This window comes from Rhincodon typus, chromosome 5, assembly GCF_021869965.1.
Source record: "Rhincodon typus isolate 14 chromosome 5, sRhiTyp1.1, whole genome shotgun sequence".
Taxonomy (NCBI): Eukaryota; Metazoa; Chordata; class Chondrichthyes; order Orectolobiformes; family Rhincodontidae; genus Rhincodon; species Rhincodon typus.
In genome coordinates this window covers 57,015,892-57,041,759 of record NC_063336.1, presented here as the reverse complement: position 1 = coordinate 57,041,759, position 25,868 = coordinate 57,015,892, and the positions used below count along the sequence as shown (strand labels likewise).

The 25,868-nt window shown below is 40.8% G+C and overlaps 1 protein-coding gene across 3 annotated transcripts in view; it reads left to right on the top strand.

Annotated features, from left to right (window-relative positions):
* Positions 1 to 24,598, top strand: part of tbc1d32 (TBC1 domain family, member 32) — a 244,798-nt gene extending 220,200 nt beyond the window's left edge. For 2 of the 3 annotated variants that reach the window (XM_048596588.1, XM_048596589.1), the window contains 2 exons: positions 766 to 954; positions 23,137 to 24,591. In XM_048596588.1, coding sequence (XP_048452545.1) covers positions 766 to 954; positions 23,137 to 23,247 — 300 coding nt within the window. In that variant the 3' untranslated portion in view covers positions 23,248 to 24,591. Of the gene's footprint in view, positions 1 to 765; positions 955 to 23,136 lie in introns of all 3 variants that reach the window. The other variant, XM_048596587.1, reaches the window with a different exon arrangement.
* The last annotated feature ends 1,270 nt before the right edge of the window (positions 24,599 to 25,868 follow it).

The following is a 25,868-nucleotide window of genomic DNA, read 5'->3' as shown; positions in this document are numbered from 1 at the left end:
TGCTGCTTGGCCTGCTGTGTTCATCCAGCTCTACACCTTATTATCTCTAATGTTCTGGGCACCGGGGTTCGAATCCCGCCATGGCAGATGAATTCAATAATCTGAAATTGAGAGTCTAATGATGGCCATGAAAGTATTGCCGATTGTCAGGAAAAACCCATTTGGTCCACTAATGTCTGGCTTACGTGTGACTCCAGACCCACAGCAATATGGTTGGCTCTTAAGTGCCGTCTGGGCAATTAGGGATGGGCAATAAATGCTGGTCCAGCCAGTGCCAACCACATCCCATGAATGAATTTAAAAAAGGTAACTTTGAGAAAAGGAGCTGATTTTGTTTTGTGATAAAGTCACAATTTTTAAAGATTTCCTTTCTGAAATTGATATATGCTGTTGGATTGCAAAATTTATCTTAGTTGTACCCACCATTTAACATGTAATCTATAGTTTATCATTGACCACAATTTGAATGTTAATTGCTGTTTAATTCACGTTGACTTTGGAGTTTTGGAATGCAGGTGATTAACTAAGGAAGCATTTAGTGTTTATTTTGTTTGATTCTTGTATAGTAAAAAAAAAAGTTTGTTTTAAATTGTGGAATTGTGTGGCTTTATTTTTTGGTGAATCACTGGGATTTTGGATTTCTTCAAAAAATGTTAGTGATCTTGACTACTATTGTAACAATGCATTAAAGATTGAATTTGGGATTGATGTTTTATTGTGACTAGGAGTAAGTCTAAACGGTTTGTTGTTCTTTATTTCACACAGATTTGTCAACACTGGCTGGCTCAATGCTTCTGGAATTATTTAAACTGGACTGAGATTGGTCATTACATTGCCATTTGTATTATGTTGGGTCCTGACTATCAAGTTTACATGTGTATAGCTTTGCTGAAACATCTAGAGCAAGAGATTCTTCACCACATGCAGACTCAGGATCTGCAGGTTTTTCTCAAGGTAAGCGCACAACATATTTATTGTTTTAAAAAAAAGAGCCTGGAGTTGCAGGTAACGAACAACAATAGAAAAATGCCATCTGGATATTTGGAAGTTTGTGTACTCTGATTATTTGAGTTTTTCTGACAGTGATTGAATTGAATGACTGCAAGAAAGAAACTAAAATGACGCAATGTTGACAGCGCAGTCAATTTAGATTGTTGAAAATCGATAAACATCTTGCCAGTGGAATTAATTTCACTCAGTTGGTATAAATACAGTTGGTGCTCTGTATGACTTCATTTTTAAGCCAGCGAAAAAGTTTTATTGTTTCAGGAGTGATGGCATTTGAAATTTGAATAAAGTCTGATGCATTTGGTGTGCTCAATAGGGCAAATAGCTCATTCCAGTCATCATAGTTTGCAAGATTTTCTGATGAGTTTGCCGTCTAAATTACTTTGCCCTTTATGCTAAACGAATGGGCTTAACAATTGGGTCACTGGTATTACGTCCATCACACAGATTTTTTTGCTATTAACTATGGAGAAGACTGTAAGGGGTTACAATATATTTGTTTTAATTTGGAGACAAAGATATGAATGAGGATTTCATATAGTAAAAACCATTCTTTGAATATTTTGTCCTGCTGCTCAGTAATGGATGTGTGAATTGGGAATTGACTTTGATGTGTTGATTTCAATCTTATCAGCTTGCCTCCACATACAAGTAAACACTTCAAACCTCATTAATACCAGCTCCCAATTATTATGTGTTGATTTGTATTCAGATGCAGACCCTGTTTTTATTGCATAATACTTTTCAATGTGGAAAATAAGAGCAGGAATAGACCATTCTATCGTTCAAGCTTGCTCTGCCATTCAGTGTAATCATTGCTGATCATCCAACTCAGTACCCTGAGACAACAAGATGTAGAGCTGGATGAACACAGCAGGCTAAGCAGCATCAGAGGAGCAGGACGGTTCGCGACTGGGTGCAGTTGTTTGGTGCGAACCGAGAGTAGGTGTTCCAGAACACCTACGTCACGAACCATTTCAACTCCCCCTCCCACTCCTTGGATGACATGTCCATCCTGGGCCTCCTGCAGTGCCACAACGATGCCACCCGAAGGTTGCAGGAACAGCATCTCCTATTTCACTTGGGAACCCTGCAGTCCAATGGTATCAACGTGGACTTCACAAGCTTCAAAATCTCCCCTCCCCCGACCGCATCCCAAAACCAGCCCAGCTCGTACCCGCCTCCCTAACCTGTACCCCCATCTATCCACTCTTCCCACCTCAAGCCCCACCCCCATCTCCTACCTACTAGCCTCATCCCGCCTCCTTGCCCTGTCTGTCCTCCCTAACTCCCCACCTACACTCACCTTTACTGGCTGTAACCCTGCCTCCTTGACCTGTCTGTCTCCTCTCCACCTATCTTCTCCTTTATCCATCTTCTATCCATCTCCCCCTTTCTCCCTATTTATTTCAGAATCCCCTTCCCCTCCCCCATTTCTGAAGAAGGGTCTAGACCCGAAAAGTCAGCTTTCCTGTTCCTCTGATGCTGCTTGGCCTGCTGTGTTCATCCAGCTCTACACCTTGTTGTCTCAGATTCTCCAGCATCGGCAGTTCCTACTATCTCTGCAACTCAGTACCCTGTTCCCTTTAACTCCTAAGAATTATATCTAATTTCTTCTTGAAAACATTCAATGGTTTGGCCTCAACCGCTTTCTATGGCAGACAATTCATCAGTCTTACCACTCTCTATATGACAAAATTTCTTCTAATCTCAGTCCTAAATGGCCTACTGTGTATCCTTAGACTGTGTGACTCCTGGATCTGGACTCTCCAATCATCGAGAACATCGTTCATTCATTTGCAACATCTAGTTGGTACGGTGGCTGAGTAGCTAGCACTGCTGTCTCACAGCGCCAGGGACCTGGGTTCGATTCCAGCCTCAGGCAACTATCCGTGTGGAGTTTGCACTTCTCCCTGTGTTTGCGTGGGTTTCCTCTGGGTGATCCAGTTTCGTCCCACAGTCCAAAGATGTGCAGGTTAGGTGGATTGGCCATGCTAAATTTCTCATAGTGTCCAGAAATGTGCAGGCTAGGTGGGTTAGCCATGGGAAATGCAGGGTTACAGAGATAGGGTAGAGGGGTGAGTCTGGGTGATGTGCACTTTGGGGGAGTTCATTGTGGACTTGATGGGCCAAATGGCTGCTTCCACACTGAAGGAATTCTATAATTCTAGTCCTGCTAGAATTTTACATGTTTCTATGAGATTTTCCCCTCATTCTTCTAAATTGCAGTGAGTATAATCCTAACCAATCCAGGCTATTATCATATACCAGTTCTGACATCCAAGGCATCAGTCTGGCAAACTTTCATTTTACCTCCTACATAGCCAGAACATCCATCCTCAGATAAGGAGACCAAAACTGGAGGTATTGAAGTCCATGTACAGTTGCAGCAAGTAATTCCTGCTCCGGTAATTGAATCATCATCCTATGAAGGCCAACATACTGTCTGCCATCTTCACCACCTGCTACACTGGCATACGTACTTTCAGTGACTGGTGTACAAGGACACCCAGGTCTTGTTGCTTATCTCCCTTTTCCATATCTATCACCATTCAGATATTAATCGGCCTTCCTTTTTTTGCTACTGATGTGGATAACCTCAGATTTATCCATGTTATGCTTCATCAGCAATGCATTTGCCCACTTACACGTCTTGTTCAAATAACACTGAAGCAACTTTGTATCCTCCTCATAATTCACCTTCCATCCTACTTTATGTTGCCTGCATCTTTAATATAAAGGTTCATAACAGTTTTCCTTTCATTAACTTAGTTATCATTAATGAAAACTGGTAAGAAACCTCATCCTGCAATTAAATGGCTACATCATTTACATCACACTTGGAATTGTATAATAGCATTTGTTTTGGCAAAGGTGTTGTATTACTTTGAATGATCAATGTAATTGAGCACAGGTCAACTCTGCTAATCAAAATAAATCCACATTGATACCATTGGGCTGCAGAGTTCCCAAGCGGAATATGAGTTGCTGTTCCTGCAACCTTTGGGTGGCATCGTTGTGGCACTGCAGGAGGCCCAGGATGGACATGTCGTCTGAGGAATGGGAGGGGGAGTTGAAATGGTTCGCGACTGGGAGGTGCAGTTGTTTATTGCGAACCGAGCGTAGGTGTTCTGCAAAGCGGTCCCTGAGCCTCCGCTTGATTTCCCCGATGTAGAGGAGGCCACAATGGGTACAGCGGATGCAGTATACCACGTTGGCAGATGTGCAGGTGAACATCTGCTTGATGTGGAAAGTCTTCTTGGGGCCTGGGATGGGGGTGAGGGAGGAGGTACGGGGGCAGGTGTAGCACTTCCTTTGGTTGCAGGGAAAAGTGCCGGGTGTGGTGGGGCTGGAGGGGACGTCGCTCTGCCCACCGCCTCTGCAGCCAGCAGCTCCAGAGGAGACAGCAACACTCAGCCCTGCCGAGTCTTCACCATCCCCCCAGACCTCCCCCTTACTGAGGACGAACGATCAGTCCTCAGTAAAGGGCTTACTTTTGTCCCCCTCCACCCACACATCAATGGATACCGGTCACGTTTGGACATAGAGCAGTTTTTCCGCCGTCTCCACCTCCACGCTTACTTCTTCAACCATGAACCTAACCTCCCTCTACTGACCCCTTCTCCCGCCTCCAACACATCCCCTCCTCCTGGACACCACCCCAAGGCCTCCTACCCTCCCTCGACCTCTTCATCTCCAACTGCCGTCGAGACATCAATCGCCTCAACCTCTCCATCCCTCTCACCTACTCCAACCACTCCCCCGCAGGACGTGCAGCCCTCTGCTCCCTCCGCTCCAATCCCAACCTCACCATAAAACCCGCGGACAGGGGAGGCGCAGTTGTAGTATGGCGCACTGACCTCTACATCGCCGAGGCCAGACGCCAACTCTCTGACACCTCCTCCTACCGCCCCCTTGATCATGACCCCACCCCCAAGCATCAAACCATCATCTCCCAAACCATCCACAACCTCATCACCTCCGGTGACCTCCCACCCACGGCCTCCAACCTCATGTTCCCCAACCCTGCACTGCCCGCTTCTATCTCCTTCCCAAAATCCACAAACCTGAATGCCCTGGTCGACCCATTGTCTCCGTCTGCTCCTGCCCCACCGAACTTATCTCCAACTATCTGGACTCCATTTTCTCCCCCTTGGTCCAGGAACTCCACCTACGTCCGTGACACAACCCACGTCCTCCACCTCCTCCAGAACTTCCAATTCCCCGGTCCCCATCACCTCATCTTCACCATGGACGTCCAGTCCCTATACACCTGCATTCCCCATACAGATGGCCTAAAGGCCCTCCGCTTCGTCCTGTCCCGCAGGCCTGACCAGTCCCCCTCCACTGACACCCTCATCCGCTTAGCCGAACTCGTCCTCATCCTCAACAACTTCTCTTTCAATTCCTCCCACTTCCTACAGACAAAGGGGGTGGCCATGGGTACCCGCATGGGCCCAAGCTACGCCTGCCTCTTTGTAGGTTACATGGAACAATCCCTCTTCCGTACCTACACTGGCCCTAAACCCCACCTCTTCCTCCGTTACATTGATGACTGTATCGGCACCGCCTCGTGCTCCCACGAGGAGCTCAAACAGTTCATCCACTTCACCAACACCTTCCACTCCAACCTTAAGTTCACCTGGACCATCTCTAATACCTCTCTCTCCTTCCTGGACCTCTCTGTCTCCATCTCAGGCAACCACCTAGAAACCGATATCCATTTCAAGCCCACTGACTCCCACAGCTACCTAGAATACCCCTCCTCCCACCCACCTTACTGCAAAAACGCCATCCCCATTCCCAATTCCTTCGCCTCCGCCGCATCTGCTCCCAGGATGAGGCATTCCACTCCCGTACATCTCAGATGTCCTCATTTTTCAAGGACCGCAACTTCCCCCCCACCCCTCAGTGATTGAGAACGCCCTCAACCGTGTCTCCCACATTTCCCGCAACTCATCCCTCACACCCCATCCCCGCAGTAACAACCAAAAAAGAATCCCCCTCGTCCTCACGTACCACCCCACCAACCTCCGGATCCAACACATAATCCTCCGACACTTCCGCCATCTGCAATCCGACCCCACCACCAAAGACATCTTTCCCTCCCCACCCTTATCTGCTTTCCGGAGGGACCACTCTCTCCATGACTCCCTTGTCTGCTCCACACTCCCCTCCAGCCCCACCACACCCGGCACTTTTCCCTGCAACCGCAGGAAGTGCTACACCTGCCCCCATACCTCCTCCCTCACCCCCATCCCAGGCCCCAAGAAGACTTTCCACATCAAGCAGATGTTCACCTGCACATCTGCCAATGTGGTCTACTGCATCCGCTGTACCCATTGTGGCCTCCTCTACATCGGGGAAACCAAGCGGAGGCTCGGGGACTGCTTTGCAGAACACCTACGCTCGGTTCGCAATAAACAACTGCACCTCCCAGTCGCAAACCATTTCAACTCCCCCTCCCATTCCTCAGATGACATGTCCATCCTGGGCCTCCTGCAGTGCCACAACGATGCCACCCGAAGGTTGCAGGAACAGCAACTCATATTCCGCTTGGGAACTCTGCAGCCCAATGGTATCAATGTGGATTTCACAAGCTTCAAAATCTCCCCTCCCCCCACCGCATCCCAAAACCAGCCCAGCTTGTCCCCGCCTCCCTAACCTGTTCTTCCTCCCACCTATCCCCTCCTCCCACCTCAAGCCGCACCCCCATCTCCTACCTATTAACCTCATCCTGCCTCCTTGACCTGTCTGTCCTCCCTGGACTGACCTATCCCCTCCCTAACTCCCCACCTACACTCACCTTTACTGGCTCCATCCCTGCCTCTTCGACCTGTCTGTTTCCTCTCCACCTATCTTCTCCTCTATCCATCTTCTATCCGCCTCCCCCTCTCTCCCTATTTATTTCAGAACCCCCTTCCCCTCCCCCATTTCTGAAGAAGGGTCTCGACCCGAAACGTCAGCCTTTTTGCTCCTATGATGCTGCTTGGCCTGCTGTGTTCATCCAGCCCTGCACCTTGTTGTCTCGGATTCTCCAGCATCTACAGTTCCTACTATCTCTAACTCAATGTATAATGTCTTTGCATAACACTGCTACTTTTGCGGAGGTGGTATCTAATTTTGGTTAACACCGGACAGCAGGATATCATCTTAGCCACAATCAGTCCTGGAAAAGGGTCACTAAACCTGAAGCATTAACTCTGCCTTCTCTTCACAGCTGACGCTAGACCTGATGAGTTTTCCCAGCAATTTCTGTTTTTGTTTCTGATTTCCAGCATCTGGAGTTATTTGGGTTTTTCTTTCTTTTTTATTAAACTGATTTATGTTCACAATGGTTGAAAGCAACAGTACAGTGATAATTTTGGAAGTTACTCAGTTCTGTTCCTCAGAACTCAGTTTACAGCATCCACAGTCCTTTCAGCAGTCACGATTGAGATGGGTTGTTGGCTTTATTTGTCATTAATTTATTCAAAAACATGCTGGATCAAAGTAAGAGATGAAAAAATGCTGATATTTCAATTATTTAATCACCAGTATGCTTTATCAAGATGTGAGCGGAGAAAGAGCACAAAGCTACTAAAGAATGGAACAGAATTTAACTGAAAACTTTGAGAGAACAAAAGTCATTTTCTCTGGTGTGTTTTTCCTATTAAAGGAACTATCAATTCTACATTAGTCCTTAGTCTCATAGCAATCCCTGACTCAATGTCACATGTAGGTAATGTGAACAACCTCTCAGTATGAATAAAACTTTGGCAGCAGTGAAATGGAATTGTATTCAGGACGCTAACAGAAAGTTTCTGAACATGCAAGAAATGGAGTGTTTCAAGGCATTCTTTGAGATAACAGCCATCAGAAAATAATTGGAGAAAATCCACCAAAGAGCGAAGGATCTCTTCAGAACTGACTAGTGCTGAGTTCCCGGGCAAACTGTGTTTGTGATGTTGATGCAGCGAACATTCCCTTTGAGTTGTGTAGCTACAGGCACGAGCCCTCCGAAGATCTGTATGTGGCGAAGACTATGCAGCTGCTATCCGCAGCACTAGTCACAGCTGAGCATAGACCTCAGAGTTCTGTGCAGAAGAAGCAAAATTAGCAGGAATGCTGGATTGAACCCATCAAATCCAGGGAATTTATCAGTCTTGAACCCCATTAATTTCCCTAATATTCTATGTCTTCTGATCATTAAAGTATCTATTTCCTGCTGTAGATGCAGAAGTATTCATTCAACTCCCCTGCCATTTCCTGGTTCCACATCATTATTTCCCCGTCCTCATTCTATAAAGGGCCAATGTTCACTTTGACTTCTCTCTTCCTTCTTATTTAATGTTGAGAACAACTTCTTGTCCATTTTTATATTACTCCCTAGATTACTCTCAAAGTCTATTTTCTCCCTCTTTGTTATATTTTTGATCACTTATTGTTTACTCCTAAAATGTTTCCAATCCTCTGGCTTACCACTGATCTTTGCCATGTTGTGTATTTTTTTTCTTTCAGTTTGACGTTATCCATAATTCCAATGGTTAGTTGTCAATCATGAACTGGTTTCTTAAGCTTCTGCCACTGTTAATCAACTGGCTTTTCTGCTAAATTCCTTTTCCAGCCCATTCCAACTAATATTACCCTTATTTATTTGTATTCCCTTTACAGTATTTAAATTTTAGTACCATTGTTTCCTTGGGAATCATTTACTCTGCGATCATATATTAAACCTCATTACACATTTCCAAATCCAAAATAGCCTGATCTCTGATTGGATCCACAATATATTCCACAACAGTTCTAGGAAACTGTCCTAAATATGCTCAATGAATGGCTACCTCTGCCGATTCAATTTTCCCAATCTACAGAAAGATTAGTCAGCTATAATTAACATGCCATTTTCTTTGCATGTCCTCATTATCTTCTGATTTAATCTTTATCCTACATGTAGCTAATGTAAAGGAGGCCTATGGCAGGATGGGCAAAGTATTACTGTTGCAGCATGTGGGAACCTTGGACCTGAGTGGCAGACATTGCATCACTCATGGAGGCCGTTAGTTACCTGGACATTTTGCTCTGTCACCTCTCAAACTAGATCATTCAAGTTTGGTCCGTGACCAGGGACAGGAAAGAGTGTCTGCAAGTGAGGCTGGCTTGGGGACCCAGAAGGTAATGTTCAAGGAGCCTTGACCACTGCAACTGTCCAGCAGTTATGAGGTTCCAGAGAGGGACACATTGGGTTATGAAGTAGAAGGCTTGGAGAGTTATTTAGATGATAATTGATAGGACATGAAGGGACACAATTATAACATATTATAAAAACAAATAGATTAAAGGGGAAAGAAATTGTAAAAACAAATTTGACAGCTCTTTACTTAAATGCACATAGTATTTGAATAAAAATAAATGAATTATCTGCACAAAGAGGTTAAGTGAACTGTCTTATAGTCATTATTAGTCATTATAGCCAGCTCTGAGGTCAAAGTGATGCATTGACTTCAGTTTCGGAAGTCATACTACACACGGACCTCAGAGGTTCGGTGCAGTGGACAAAAGGATGGAGTATTGATCATTATGAAGATGTGGTTTCAATGATTTAAACACTGGAACTGAATATTCGGGGCTATATGACAGGCAGAAAGCAAAGGGTTGATGGTGTTACCCTGTTAGTATGCAATAGAACAAACACAATAGCAAGAAATGATCTTGGATTGGAAGATGTCGAATCTATGTGGGTGGAAATAAGAAATAATAAGGGAAAGAATACACAGCAGTCACTTTTTTCCCATTAACTCTGCTTTCTCTGCACAGATGCTGCCAAAACTACTGAATTTCTCCAGCATTTTGTGTTTTTGTTTTAGATTTCTAGCATCCACAGTTCATTGTTTTGTTTGCCTCTTTCTCATTCTTGCATGACTCCCTGGAATGCTCAATTCATTTGATGAAGGGTCTGGGCCCGAAACGTCAGCCTTCCTGCTCCTGTGATGCTGCTTGGCCTGCTGTGTTCATCCAGCTCTGCACCTTGTTGTCTCTAAGTAATACTACCTTGGTTAGTTGAAAATGTCCTCATATAAAAAGTCACTGATGAGGATCCTTTTTCAGCTAGTTATTATTAGGCTGCTCTTTCACTGGAACTCTTGGAGGGGAGAAAAGACCCTGGTAAAGGCTGGCAACTACAGAATTTAAACTGTAACTTTCCATTTATGTCAACCACAAACTACATCTACATCTACATTACAAAATAAAATAAAAATTTAAACTTACTTATTCAATGTACACCGGGATTTTTTTGGCAATGAAATTGAATTGCTAACAGTGATGGAAAATCGTGGGCCTATGTCTTTGGGAAGTGGCCAGAGTTCAGCTTTTGAGGGTTAATAACATAGTTAGAAATGCTGATATTTTGAATCATTATCAGATTCCCAGGAACTTTTATGATGAGAGGAGAGGGACTTGTAATTTCTGAAGTTTCCTTTCTTACTAACCACCTAGATCTGTGAAAACAGAAATCAAGTCCAGAAAGTGTTGCTAGGCAACTGTCAGCACAGAGGCTTTCTGTACTCTTTTCCAAAGCCAGATCTTTCAACAATTATCTGCTATTAACTCCCTGAGTGCTTTGCTTGTATTTTTCTGTAGAATCATTTTACTTCCTGTATGCAACAGGTAGATCATAAATTAAACTGTCAGCCTCAATTTCCAGGAACCCACATGGGAAAAGCCCTTTTTGATTTAAGAAATGTTTACACCATTCTGTATCAGATTTCACATAGACATAAATATATAAACGTATTCCCAACAATCTCCAATCCTAGAACTTCACTGCAAGAGTCCCTTGGTCGTACCTTAGGCCAAGTCATCTTCAGTTTCTTCAGCAATGTCCTTCCTTCCATCATAAGGTCACAAGTGGGGATTTTTGTTGACTATTGCCTCACTGCAAACAATCAATCCCTCCATCATTATCACATAGTAGCAACAGTGTGCACCAAATAAAACTTGCAACACTGCAGCAAATCATTAAGTGTCCTTTGACATTATCTTCCTAACCCTCTTAGAAGGGCAAAGGCAGCAGTTGCAGGGAAATATCAGTGGTGGAAAATTTTGAAGCCAAATGTCATCCTGACACGGAGCTGTATCACTGTTTGGACAGTCATTGGGTCAGAATCCTAGAACTTCTGTCGTTTGTGGGTGGACTGAATTATGAACTGCAACAGTTTAAGGAAGTGACTGTAACCTCTTCTGTAGGGCAGTTAGAAATGGGCATCAAATCCTTGTCTTGCCAGTGACACTGACAGCCCATTGTTTAATAAACAAAACAGAAGGAAACCTTGTAAGCTTAAATACCCTACCCACAATCAAATATTTCCCTATAATGTAGCTGCATGACATACGTTAAATTGAATCCTCCTCACTCTGGCAACTGTGTATTTGACAGTAGTCTGCACAAAAGGTCATTAGCAAAAGAAAGGTAGCCTTGTTACATGGATCAGTAATTAGTTTGATAATAGGAGGCAGATTGAAAAGTTAGACTATTGAATGAGTTGGATTTTCACCAGGGTCACGAGAAAATGTTTTCTGGCAAGTCCTGTTTCCAGTGATCTAGGATAAGGACTGGATCTAAACATGAACAAATGGCCTTGCATTATTGTTAGAGTTAAATATTCATGTTTGCAAATGATATTAAGTTAGGAAGCACACTCAATTATAGGAAGTGGGCAGGAAGTTATAATGGGACTGACTAATTGAATGAGGATGTGATTTACTGTGGAAAGAGAGACAAAAAGAAATATTCCCTTCATAATGAGGGCTTCAGTGCTGCAAAGTATCAGTTATATCGTATAATAGGAGAAGATTCATTCGTAACTTTCAAGGAGAATGTGGCTACGTAGTTGAAAAATAAAAGAAATGTATAAGGCTATAGGAAGATGACCATAAAGGACTAGGAATAAAAGAATTAGGCCATTTGACCCACAAACCTGCTGTGTCATTCAGTAAGATCATGGCTGACATGATTGTGGCATTAATTCCACTTTCCTGCCTGCCCTTTGTTAATTCTTGACTCCCTTGTCAATCAAAAATCTTTCTAATATTGTATTGAATAGTTTCAGTAGCTTCCACAGCCTGCTAAGGAGGAGAATTCCAAAGACTGCCTTCTAAAAAGAAATAAATTCTTCCTCCTCTCCATCTTATCTTTTTTTTTTCTCCCCAGTACTAGATTTCTCCACAAGATGAGACATTCTCTCAGCATTTACCTTTCAAATCTCCTTAGAATCTTACCTGTTTCAACAAGACGGCCTTTCCTTCTTCTAAACTTCATTATGTAGGGACCCAACTTGCTCAACATTTCCTTGGAAAACAAAGCCCTCATCCAGGAATCAGTCCATTGAAGCTACCATGAACAGATTCAAATGCAAGTATGTCACTAAATAAAGTGACCAAAACTGTACGTAGTACTTTAGATATGGCGTCAAGAATACCTTGTACAGCTCTAGCAAGATTTTCCAACTTCAATATTCTAACCCCATGCAGTAAATGTCAACTTTCCATTACTTGCTTCCCAATTACTTGCTGTACTTGTGTGCTTACCTTTTGTGATGAGATCACCGAGATTCCTTTGAACCATAAAATTTTATAGTCTTCCTATTTAAGTAATGTTCTACCTTTATATTCTTCCTGACAAAGCACCCAACCTCATGTTTTCTACAATGTACTCCATCTACCATTTTTTTGCCCACTCACTTAACCTATCTATATCCGTTTGCAGGTCAGTATCCTCACAACTTGTTCTCCTGTCTTTCTTCAAATTGCCAGCTAATTTCGTTACAATATACTCAATTCTTTCTTCTACATCATTAATATGGATTCTAAATAGTTGAAACCACTGTAGCGATTCCTGTGGTATTCCACTAGTTATACTTGAGAGCCTCCAAATGACACAATGGTCTTGACTGTTTCCTGTTAGTTAGCATGTCATCTTTTCACAATTCAAAAAATCATAATGCTACCTATTTAATAATGGATTCCAACATTAGGCTACCAATCTGTAGTTTCCTGCTTTTTGTTTCCCTCCTTTCTTAAACCAAGTAATGGATAGCTCTGAGTTTCTGCAATCTCTTTTCAATGACTCATGGTACGTAGATCTCGGAGAAGTCATGAAACATAGTATGTTTTAAAGGCCTTTACCTACGTGTCCGTCCATGTCTGATCAGCAACCTAAGCCCCAGTCACTTCTGTGCCCCCTCTAAAATCACATTTCCCTGAGCACCCACTTTCATTATACATCCTTGGCTGAGAGCCCGGATCTATAAAAGAAAAATGTGCATGAATGGTTGCTAACATATCCACACAGAACGAATGGGATTTCTTGACTGTCGTATTTATTTGGCTGTTCTTTCATTGATCTCTTTTGGCAATGTCTCTATTTATTTTGCAAGATTAAGAGTTGTGAATAGCTTAAAAACTGTTATTGATCTTTTAATGATCTGTTTTATCAGTTTTATGGTGTTGTAGAATACCAATTCTTTTTGCAGAAAATGGGTGTCTTTTTTCCTAAGATGGTTTATACATGCCATCATTGCTATGGTGTTCATTGGCTCTCCACATAGTATACGCAATGTGAATGGCCGTGAAAGGGCCATGAATTGGCACAGAGGATCTTAGGGACTAATTACAGGACATGGGCATGCACGTGGGGTCTGTGAGCTATGGGGCGGATGGGGCATGATTTGGTGAGGAGTGGAAGGGTGATTGATTGTGAGGGGCAAATGTCTTAAATGTAACCCAAAAACTGGGATGAAGTCCCAAAGGACAAAGGTAGGTGTTCAATTAGGCCAGTTCTTCACCCGGCTGTCCCTGTTGCTGACTTGATTTGTTTAGGGGTGGCAGGCCAGACTTTATCCCACCCATCTGTCCCAAGGCAAAAATCATTTGATGGGACACTTTCCACTGTGGGAGTCTATTCAGTTGATCCACCAATCGATCAACCATTCTCGAAGATAAAAGTCCAAGCTAGAATGTCTATTATCTTGAACCTTCAGGAGCATCTTTGGGAATTTAGGAACTGGACTCTGGTTTTTAGATTTTATTGCAACAGTCCATGTGATCCAGTCTAATCTGTCACCTCACTTCATATAGATCTGCCTTTGCTCCATAAAGCTTCACGCTTTCTGCTGACAAAAAAAAATTATCAATCCCTGTTCTTAATTAACTATCGATTGAACATCAATTTTCATTTGCATATTCCATTACTGTTTATTTGAAGAAGCATTACTTATTGCCCAACTCAAATTTTTAGAAGGTGCTCGCTTGCCTAGGCTCCTCAGTGACATTTTCAGAAAGTGCAGTATGATATTTTAGTAGTATGCTGGCAACACCCAGCTATACCTTATCACCTCCTCTCTGTCATTCTACTGCTGCTAAATTATTAGAATGCATATCCAACACCCAGTACTGATGACCTAAAACTTTTCTTCAATTAAATATCAGGAAGACCATAAAGTCATTGTTTTCGACCCATGCCCAAAGCTCAGTTCACTGCGGTTGTTGACATGCTTGCTGTGCTGGTAAGTTTGTTCGCAAACGTTTCATCACCGTGCTGGAAAACATCATCAGTTACCCAAAAAGCCTGGTCTGTCAATACCTACACAACAGACCACAACAGGAAGGCACAACATGTCCAGAGACACTAGTCACCCTTCCATACATTAAGGACATATCTGAAATGATCACCAGATTACTCCGTCCCCTAGGAATCAAGGTAGCCCACAAACCGACAGCTACACTACGACAGTTACTGATGAGAATAAAGGATCTGACAATCATAATTAACAGAACCAATGTTTTTTTTACAAGATACCTTGCAAAGATTGCCAAAAACATTACATAGGGCAGACCAGATGGAAACTACCCATTAGGATTCACGAACATCAACTTGCTACCGAGAGGCATGACCAACTATCACTCATTTCAAAACACGTGGCCAAAGAGGGACACCTATTTGATTGGGACAACGTAGCCATCCTAGGTCAAGCCAACAAAGACATGTATGAGAATTTCTGTAGGCCTGGCACTCAAACCAGAACTTCATTAACAGACATGTAGAACTGGACCCCATATACCAAACACTAAGAAACAAATCCAGAAGTGATACCACCCACCCCAACAAACCAAGACACATAAATAGCAAGCGGGACAGAACACCGATGCTTCATCGGAGGCGCACTGATGATGTTACCCAGCAGGGTGACGAAATGTATGCAAACAAATTTACTAGCTCGGCGAGCAAGTCAACAGCCACATTGACATCCTGAGCTACAAACTTTCTCAAAAGTCTTGAGCTCAATTCACTAGCTCCTTCGTCCAGAAGGTAGAAGAGAGAAATGATTTTGGTTAAATTGCAATAACAAAGGAAGCAGTACTAAGCAAACAATGGAGCCATTGGCTGACAAAACCCAGGGTCCTGATGGACTTTATCCTATAGTCTTGAAAGTGCTGACTTATGAGGTCGTGGATGTGTTAGTGTTAATTTTCCAAAATTCACTAGATTTTGAAACAATTCCATCAGATTGTAAAGCAGAAAATATAACTCATCCATTGAAGAATGGAGGAAGGCAGACAAAAGGAAACTATTAACCTTTGACATTCTGCCACATACAAGGTTATTATGCAAATCAGGAGATCGTGGTGGATAGAGCTTTAGCCGGCTGGCAAAAAGAGCAGAGGAGAACATTAACGTAAATGGGTCCCTTTCTGATTCGCAGAATATAATGAGTGGAGTGCCACCGGGTTCTGTTCTAAACCTCAACCTCTTTACAATTTATGTCAATGATGTAGATGAGGGGAATGATGACATGGTAGGTAAATTTGCATGTGACACAGTGATAGGTAGGAATGTGTTGTGAAGAAGACATAAGGTTGCAGATTGATATAGATGAATTGAACAACAAGGGAAAATCTGGTAGATGGAATATAATGGAAGAAAATGTGAAGTGGTTCACTTTGGCGGGAAGAATAAAAAAGCAGTGTTACTTAAATGGAGAACGACTGCAGAATTCCAAAGTGCAGCGGGCTCTAAGCTTTCTAGTGTGTGAGACAAAAATATGTTTATATGCAAGAACAGTGAATAGTTTGGATGGCTAATGGGATGTTCTTGTTTATTACAAGAAAACTCTCTATAAAAGTACGGATGTTATGTTTCACGTATATAGTCATTGGTGTGACCCCATCTGAAATACTGTGTGCTGTTTTAGTTTCCTTATACAAGGAAGGATGTGAATGGATTGGAGGTGGTTTAGAGGGAATTTACCAGATTGATACCTAGAGGTTGTCTTATGAAGAAAGTTTGGATAGACTGGGCTTTTTTTCACTGGAGTTTAGAAGAGTAAGAGGTGATTTGATTGAAGTCCATAAGATCCTGAAAGGTCTTGACAAGGTGATATGGAAACGGTGTTTCATCTTACAGGTGAGTCCAGAATTCATGGGCACTGTTTAAATATTAGGGGCTGCCTTTTTAGGAAAGATGAGGAGAACTTATTTTTTTGACTGTGCAACGTTTGAATTCTGTGCCTTTGAAGGCAGTGGAGGCATCATCGTTGAATATTTTTGTGCCAGTGGTAGGTAGATTCTTGTTTGGTAAGGAAGTCATCAGAGGTGGATGGGAATGTGGAATTTGAAATTCAAGATCAGCCATGATATTACTGAATGGCAGAGCAGGATCAAGGAGTTGAAAGGCCTACTTCTGCACCTAAGTCATATGTTTGTATGTTCTGTGGTGTAGTGCATTTAATTCATTTTTACCACTCAAATACAACAGCATCCTGCCATTCACTGCATTTGAAGTCGACAGCAGGTAGCTGTTTTTGGAAAGCTAACAGCAGAGCGGTGTAACTCAGGCAGCAATTTTGAATAAGAATTTACAGTTTAAACTTGCAATTGTCCATTGCCTCAAATTGTATGTTAATACTGCCAAGCACCTGACTATTTACTTGACAGCAAATTCTTGCCTGTTAAGCCATTTACATAGATCAGTCTGTACAAAACAAAATTTCTTTTCATTCTTGCAAAGAAAAGCGAATACCTTTGGGAGGGCATCACCAGAACATGATAATGTTATATTACATCCAGAGCATGTTCAGATGAAACATGAAATCTTATCATTTTGGTTTTAAAAAATTGTCCCTATTGTGCGCTTCCAAGCAAATGACGAGTGTTTGCAAATCTGAAGATAAACTAGATGAAAAATGCATAAACATCCATTCATTTTCTGAGGAGTAAGTGTATTATTATTCAGCAGCATAGTAGTTTTTTTTAATCAGAAAATGGAGTTGCAATGGCAAAAGATGAGGTATAGGTCAGATTGCAGAGCTTTGTGGCACTAATGGTAATTGAAGAGCTACAAACCAAGCAAATGAGCAGAAAAGTAAATATACTTGGTTATTTGCCTTCCATTCAGTGTCTTTCTGTTTTGAGAACTTGCTGTTTCTGCAGTCTACAGTGAAGCAAACTACTCATTCCACCAATTTAATCCTGTACTTTATTGATTTTGGCAGATGATGAGCAGTGCCATATGATTGAAGTTAGATAGCCGGTATTATAATTTTACTTTCAATTACTTAAGTATTGTTATCCATGTGGTGCTCTGTAAAAATGTACTTGACATAGACCTATACAGGTTATATCAAAGTATTTTCTAATTTTGAGATATACTGAGATTATGATAAACCCTTTAATCCATAAAATTATCCTATTCCATATAGATCACTATCCATTCCATTGTATTCATAATAAAGAAAAGGTAAAGTTGCCATAGTCCTATCAGACCATAGGGCTTCTCTGACATTAAAGAAAAATGACTGGTGATGGTTTGACTTGAGGATCACCACACCCCAGGCAAAGGCTACGGCTGAGAAGGAGAATCCTTTGTAGTAACGTCACCCAGTGCAGGAAATGAACCTATACAGTTGGTATTATTCTGCATTGCAAACCAGCCATTTAGCCAACTGAGCTAAATGATCTCCAGTATTCACAGTATGTGGCATGGTGACCTTCAGGTTAGTTTATCTCTAATGAGAGAGCAGTGCTGTAGCCTGGTTGGACTATGGTGACTTTTTACTTTATTCATAATACAGAGATTAAACCTGGCTGCTTCTCATTCCATTGACTCCTAAGTTAAAGCTTATCCTCTCTAAATTAAAGCAGAGAGCAAACAATTAAATATGATAGTCTGAGTATCTTTAATCTTATTTCCAGTTATAAGGCTATAAGAAATAAGGACACGAATAGGCCGTTCAAGCCCTTGAGCCTGCTCTGCCATTCAGTTGGATCATGGCTGATATGACGTACCTCACGTCCACTTTCCTGCCTTTTCCCCATACCCTTGATTCCCCATTAAAGTGAATCTATCTATTTCAGCCTTAAATATACATGAGAACTTTGCCTCCAAGCTCTCTGTGGCAATGAGTTCCAAAGACACTCAACCCTCAGAGAAGAAATTCCTCCTCATCTCAGTCTTAAATTGGTGCCTGTTTACTCTGAAAGTATTCCCACTGGTCCTACACTGTCCCATGAGGGGGAACATCCTCTCAGTATTTACTCTGTCAGGCCCTTTTAAGAATCACTATGTTTCAATATGATCTCCTCTCATTCGTCTAAACTCCAATGAGTAAGTCTCAATGATTAGCCTTTGCTCATAAGAAATCCCCTTCATACAAGGGATTATCCTAGTCCGCCTTCTCTGAACTGCCTGTAATAAAAGAATATCTTTCCTTAAATAAGGAGACCAAAACTCTTCACAGTACTCCAGATATGGCCTTTACGGCATATTCTACAGTTGCAGAAGACTTCATTACTTTTATACTCCAACCCCTTTTTAAATAGGAGTCAATATTCCATTTACATCCTGATCACCTGCTGCAACTGTGTGTGCTAGCTTTCTGAATTTTATGCTCAAGTACCCCAAAGTAACTTTGTTTTGCAGCTTTCTGCAGCTCTATTTAACAAGTAACCTGTTTTGGAGTAGCTTTGTAGCTCGGGTTGTGGGTGTTGTGGTTGGTTGGCTCGCCGAGCTGGTTTGTTGTTCCACAGACGTTTCATTACCTTGGTGGGTAACATCATCAGTGTAGCCTCCGATGAAGCGTCGTTATGTTTTCCCGCCTGGTTTCTAAACTCTGGAGTCTGTTGAGCTGGATTACCTCACTCCTAGTTTTCCTTTTGTAGTGGAGTGTATATGGGGCCAAGTTCTATGTGTTTGTTCATGGCTTTCTTCGTGGAGCACCAGGCTTCTAGGAATTCCCGTGCCTGTCTCTGTTCTGATCAGGAATACATCGGAACTAACCACAAGACTCCTACGACCGCTGGGAATCAGAGTGACGCACAAACCCACACCAACCCTACGACAAGTGTTCACCCGAACCAAAGACCCACTTCCCACTATGGACAGGACCGATGTCATCTATAAGATTCCCTGCAGAGACTGTGACAAACACTACATCGGACAAACAGGAAGGAAATTAACAACAAGAGTACACAAACGCCAATTGGCTACAAAAAAACACGACCAACACTGACTCGTCTCTATCCACATGGATAAGGAGAACCACCAATTCGACTGGGACAACACCAGGATCCTGGGATAAGCAAAGCAGAGACAGGCACAGGAATTCCTAGAAGCCTGGTACTCCACAAAGAAAGCCATCAACAAACACATAGAACTCGACCCCATATACACTCCACTGCGAAGGAAAACCAGAAGTGAGGTAATCCAGCTCAACGGACTCCAGAGTTTAAGAACCAGGCGGGAAATCATAACGGTGCTTCATCGGAGGCTGCACTGATGATGTTACCAAGCAAGGTAATGAAACGTCTGCAGAACAACGAACCAGCTCGGCGAGCCAGCCAACCACAAATAACGTGTTGTTTTGCTCTCCCTTCCAAAATGAACAACTTTACAGTTATCTACATTATACTCCATTTGCAAACTTTTTGCCCACTTAACTTATTGATATCTCTCTCAAAATTGTTTGTATTCCCCATACAGTTTGCCTTTCCACCTGTTTTTTTATGTCATCTGTCAATTTGGCTACAATATGTTCACTTCCTTCCTCTAAGTCATGTTGGATAGGTCCATTGTGTGTAATGTGTGTAAAGTATCAATGTGAGAGATTTGTTGAATTTTAACTGCATACAGTCACTAAACAATTGCTATACTTCTAGTATTACCACACCAATGATGTTGCATTTATTCACTGAAATAGATTAGTATTAATCTCTTACTTTTCTACTTTACTTTCTGGTTAAGCAACTAAATTACACATCCTGTCTTCTTATTTGTACACAAATCGGTGAGACATTACTGTCTTTTCTATAACTTGAGTTACAATGAACTATGGAGTAAGTATAAATTTCTTTATTTAGAAAAATGTCAATATTATTTTGATGTGGTTCTTAGTCACTATGAATGTGAAGTACAAGTTGATGAAAGAGCAGTGAAAGCAATGATATGGTATTTACGATCTCTGAGTTGAGCTTAAGCAGTAAAAAGTTTCTACACTTTCTGCCTGGTAGTATAACTGTATCTACAACAAAAACTATTATGAACCAAAATCTTCAAATTATCTCAATGGCTTAATAGTTGAGGATTGACCAACATAGTTTAATAAAGTATTTCTGTTTGGTGAATATTTGAAATGTGAGAAAATATGAAAGAAGTCATTTACATAGTGGAGAATGTTAAGTTTCTCTGCATTCTCAAGGCAAACAAAATGGTGTCATTTATCACAGGAAATGAAATATAAATGTAGGGATGATTTGTTGCAGTTGAATAGTGCAGTGACAAGACCACATAGACCTATTACTCTCTCCAGTTTTGATAAATTTATTTAAGCAAGGAAACAAATGCATTGGAAACAGTTCAGAGAAGATTCACTTAACTGATTCCTGAGATGGGAGTTTAACTACTGATGCAAGGTTGGATTATCCATTGGAGTTTAGAAAAGCGAGGGGTAATCTTTGTTTCAAAACACAAGATCCGGCGACAGGAAGGGAGGGACTAGAACTACAGGACTGCTTAAAAGTAAGGGATCACCTGTTTAATGAGATGAGAAATTTTTTTCTGGATATTGAGAGCCTTTGGAACTCTGCTGCAGAGTGTGGTAGAAGCTGAGTCATGTAATAATTTTAAGTTAGAGGTGGATAGGTTCTTGACTAACGAGAATCAAAGTTATCAGGGTAAACAGAAAGGTGGAGCTGGGTCAGCCATGATCTTATTAAATGTTGGAGTAGGCTCAAAGGATTAAATGGCCTATACCTCTAGGGAAGGTGATGGCCTAGTGGTATTATCACTGAACTATTAATCCAGGGACCATGGTTATATTCTGGGGACCTGGGTTCAAATCCTGCCATGGCAGATGATGGTGGAATTTGAATTCGATAATTATCTGCAATTAGGAGTCTAATGATGACCATGAAACCATTGTTGATTGTCAGGAAGAACCCATCTAGTTCACTAATGCCCTTTAGGGAAGGAAACTGCTGTCCTTACTGGTCTGGCCTACATATGATTCCAGATCCACAGCGATGTAGTTGACACTTAATATAATTAGGTATATGTAATAAATGCCAGCCTGGCCAGTGACACCTGATTCCTGTGAATGAATAAAAAATAATGTTTGTATGTTCATTATTTAAAGGTAGCTAATACCACAACATTTAGATGCGTAGAAGAGGCTGAAGCAGGAAATATTTGTAACAAGGACTGCCCTTTGACAACATGACAACCTGCACACATATAGGCACAGCATGTAAACATACATACATGTGCACCAGAAACCATGCTGCCAAATGAAATGTGATAGCACAAACCATTGGTTTACAGAAGCAGTTTTTCAACTCTCTGAATATCTCCGGATAAATTATAATGTGCTTCACAGATTGGGTGCCAAGATTCATAAAGGTCTGCTGCGTGTTGCACAAAATCATCATTATATGAGTACAGCTCTGGCCACCAGCTATACTGTAAGCAACTGAAAAGCAAGAAAAGTGAAGAGAAAGCCTTTACAGCCCCTTTATGACTGTACTGATTTGGCAACAGTGTGGAGCACAGACTGATTGTGCAAAAGTATTTTGTAAACAGAGTATTAACTTTTGGAATTTGAAGTAGAAGATAGATAAAACATCTATAGTAATACTAAAAGAATTGTTACAAAATAATTGAACAATCCAGCTATGCCAGAACAGGTGTTAGCTGCAGCACCCAGGAGTTTGGAGAGCATTGCAATCCCAAACTACTACATCAGCTCTGAGTGATCTCAGCTCAAGGACCTTTGGCTCAAAGCTGTTAAGCTGAAATTCCAGCCACAGATTTTGTGGGGCATCAGGGAGAGAGAGAGTTACCTGAACACTGTTCCCTGAGGCAATCATACCTCCTAGGTAGAACTTTAAAATCAGTCAGTAGTTAAAAATTGGAGGATGTGAGTGGATATTGTGATCCAATAAAAATATGATAGTGGAACCTTAGCCCTTGACTCTGAACAACAGGTATGAAGTTATTTTTTCCTGTATGGATAAAAACAAGGGGAGGTGATGGCCTAGTGGTATTATTGCTTGACTATTAATCCGGAGACCCTGGTAATATTCTGGGGACCTGGGTTCAAACCCTGCTATGGCAGATGGTTGAATTTGAATTCAGTAAATATCTGGAATTAGGAGCCTAATAATGACCATGAAACCATTGGTGATTATCAGGAAAAGTCATCTGGTTCACAAATGTCCTTGCCTGATCTGGCCTGCATGTGACCCCAGACCCACAGCAACATCATTGCTTAATTCTCTATCCTGGAGAAAATATCCTTGCCATTTACCTAACTTATCTGTGATTTCTTTCATCTTCAGTTACCACATTCAAATTTATTTATGGTATCCTTTAAGTGACTATATACATTCTGTGAACTACAAGTACATAAGAGTATTTGAAACAGCACAAATCAGAGAGTACCCTTATAACCAGGAACAATAGTGATCAGAAAAAAAGTGTATTTGCAGTTATTTCCAAAAAACATTTGCAATTAAGGAACTGTTGCTTTTATTCTGATTATCTGCTTTTACTTTATCTGTCACAATAATTTTCCATTTATTTCATTTTCAATTTTCCAGGAGGAAGCAATCCATGGATTTCAAGTTAGCAGCTACCTAGACTTTATGACAAATCTGGAAAATGCCTACAGAACAACTATACTGACAGAGATGGAAAACATTAAATCATAGTGAATGTAACTTAAAGACTAAAGGTTTATATAATATCTTGTGACACTGTCATCTTTAATTTTTATACACAAATTTTCTGAAAATTTGATTAATGTAAAATAATTGTATTACAGACCTATCCAATTAAGTTAATTACATTTGCAGTAAATATAACTCCTTATTTAGGTGGAATAGTGAGAAAGAAATGCATGTTAAACGGTGCCAATTTGCAAACTACCATAAGCTCTCAAAATTAGCTGTAGCATATTAAATAAAACATATGTCTATAGAAATGTTATGTAAATATGTTCATTTTCATTAGGCTGACCAAACTCCTTTTCTCTGGTGTTATTACATTACGTTATTGTGAGAGCAAATATGCTCAACACAATGAGGATCAATTTTCACAGGTAATATTATGGTTCTCCATAATTATCTCCAGGGTTTCTGTGAACCTCTGATGAAATTATGAAAGATTGGTTGGAGAACTCCAATGAAATTACAATTCCAGAAGCTATAAATGGGAGCATTTGTTAATTAGCTAATGTACAAGAGACTGCGGGTCATATGATCTTAGTGAATCTAGTTATTTGTAAGTAGGCAGGAAATTTTACTTGTGGAAAGTTGCAGGTTTTTAGTTTGTCAAATTAGAAGTTCGCATGTGCTATATTTTGGGACTATATCGGGACTGTTTTGGTTTTAAATCCATTGTAACAAGCAAAAGTAAATTTCAGATATATGACTACATTAACTGTAAATTTATGCCACAGTAAAATATTTCACAAAATAGTTGTACAGCCAACCTGCTTATGAAGAAATTCTGATATGACAATAGCTTTCTTACCTAAACATAGGGGATATTAATAGCGTTCTCATTTGTTCCTATTCCTTGCAGAACTCAGACTGTGACCACAGAGATGCAAAATTGCTATATGGTAGCCTATTTAAAGCACATGCAAATGACAGAAATATATTATTCAGCCAATTGCTATGATTTCTATTGTAGCAGTGATGGGCACTAAGAACATCAATGCAAATGCTTGTACTCCTATGTAATTAGTGCTTAATTAATTACGAATTGTTACTAATTTTTCTCAATTTACAAATTAATTATCTTGCTCTTTGCTTTTACAGTGTTATATTTCTTAGCCGTTAATACAAAGCTACTTTGCATAGATTTACATATACTTATGCATGTGCAGTCAATTGAAGCACTGTTTACTTGTAATTTTCATGTTTCTGTATGCATTGTAATGCAATGTCTGCATTTTGATCCATAATTACTGTACTTAGTTTCTATAAAGAATTTTGTCAAAGTGCATTCCACACTGGACTTTGGTTATGTAACATTAAAATCACTGGAGGCACATATCTAAAGAACTGATTTTTCTTACAGAACTTGGGGTGAAGGGTCTCTGGGGCTCAGATGTCACAGGGTTTCTCTAACATAAGTTGCTTTCAATTCAATGGAATTCAGGTTGCTGAAGTATATTCCCCATAAATCTCTTTTAACACTATTAAAGGTAGTGAATATATTATACATTATTGCTCTATAAATAGGTTTATCTGCTTTCATTAACAATATTAACAGTTTGATCAAAAATGCTCTGTACTAGATTATTTCACTAAGCTCTGTATCTTTAAAATAATTAAGCAGTAAATTGTGTCAGTACTGATGACCAGCTTTTTATATATTCTGAACTTGAATCCATTTAGTTGAATTAATATTACGTTGTAATAGTCTGTAGAAAAAAAAGCCAAGCCCACAATTAAAAATGACAAGAACATTCTTGCATACAGATTTGGAGAAACTCTTTTGAAATAAACATGAGTCTGAAATAACAGTAATGTCAAGCAGGCATATTGATAAAAGATTACCAGTAGAATTTAGACATGCAAGAACTGGTCTGTTCAATACTGTTCACTGCTAAACAAACCTTGGTGAAAACCTTTGCTGTAACATTTTTATTTTAAGAATGATGCTTGTGCTTTATTTTTCACTCCAACTTCCTGCATTGTAGCCAGAATTGCGTCCTCAATTCTGAACAAGATCCACTTTGCACACGTTACTGAGAGGTTTTATAAATGTCTCCAGAATTGGATAGAAATTTTCCAAGCATATTTTCATTCCTGTTCTAAAGCTTAAAAGGTATGTCAATCTAAATGTGCACAGACTTTTCTACTAAATTACTTTAGTTTATTTGAAAAACATTTTTTTTTTTGCTTATTCTTTCATCTTGTGGACGTGAATAGAAGATTAGTTGGTTGGCTGGAAGAAGGCAGAGTTTCCACAAATGAGTCTTTTTCTGATGGGCATGATGTTATGAGCAGGTCCTGAATGGGGTCTGTACTGGGAGCTCAATTTTTAAATAAATGACTCAGGTTAGGAGAGCAAAGGCATGGTCGCTAAATTTCCAGATGTTGCAAAGATAGGCAGGAAGGTATGTTATTAAGAGCATGTAAGGAGGCTGCAGATTGATAGCGACAGGTTGAGTGAGTGGGCAAAAATCTGGCAAATGGACTATTTCGTGAGAAAATGTAAAATAGTTCACTTAATTGTGAAATAAATAATATGACTTGATAGCTATTACAGAGACATGGTTATGGGGTGGCCAGATCTGGAAACTTAATATTCAAGGGTA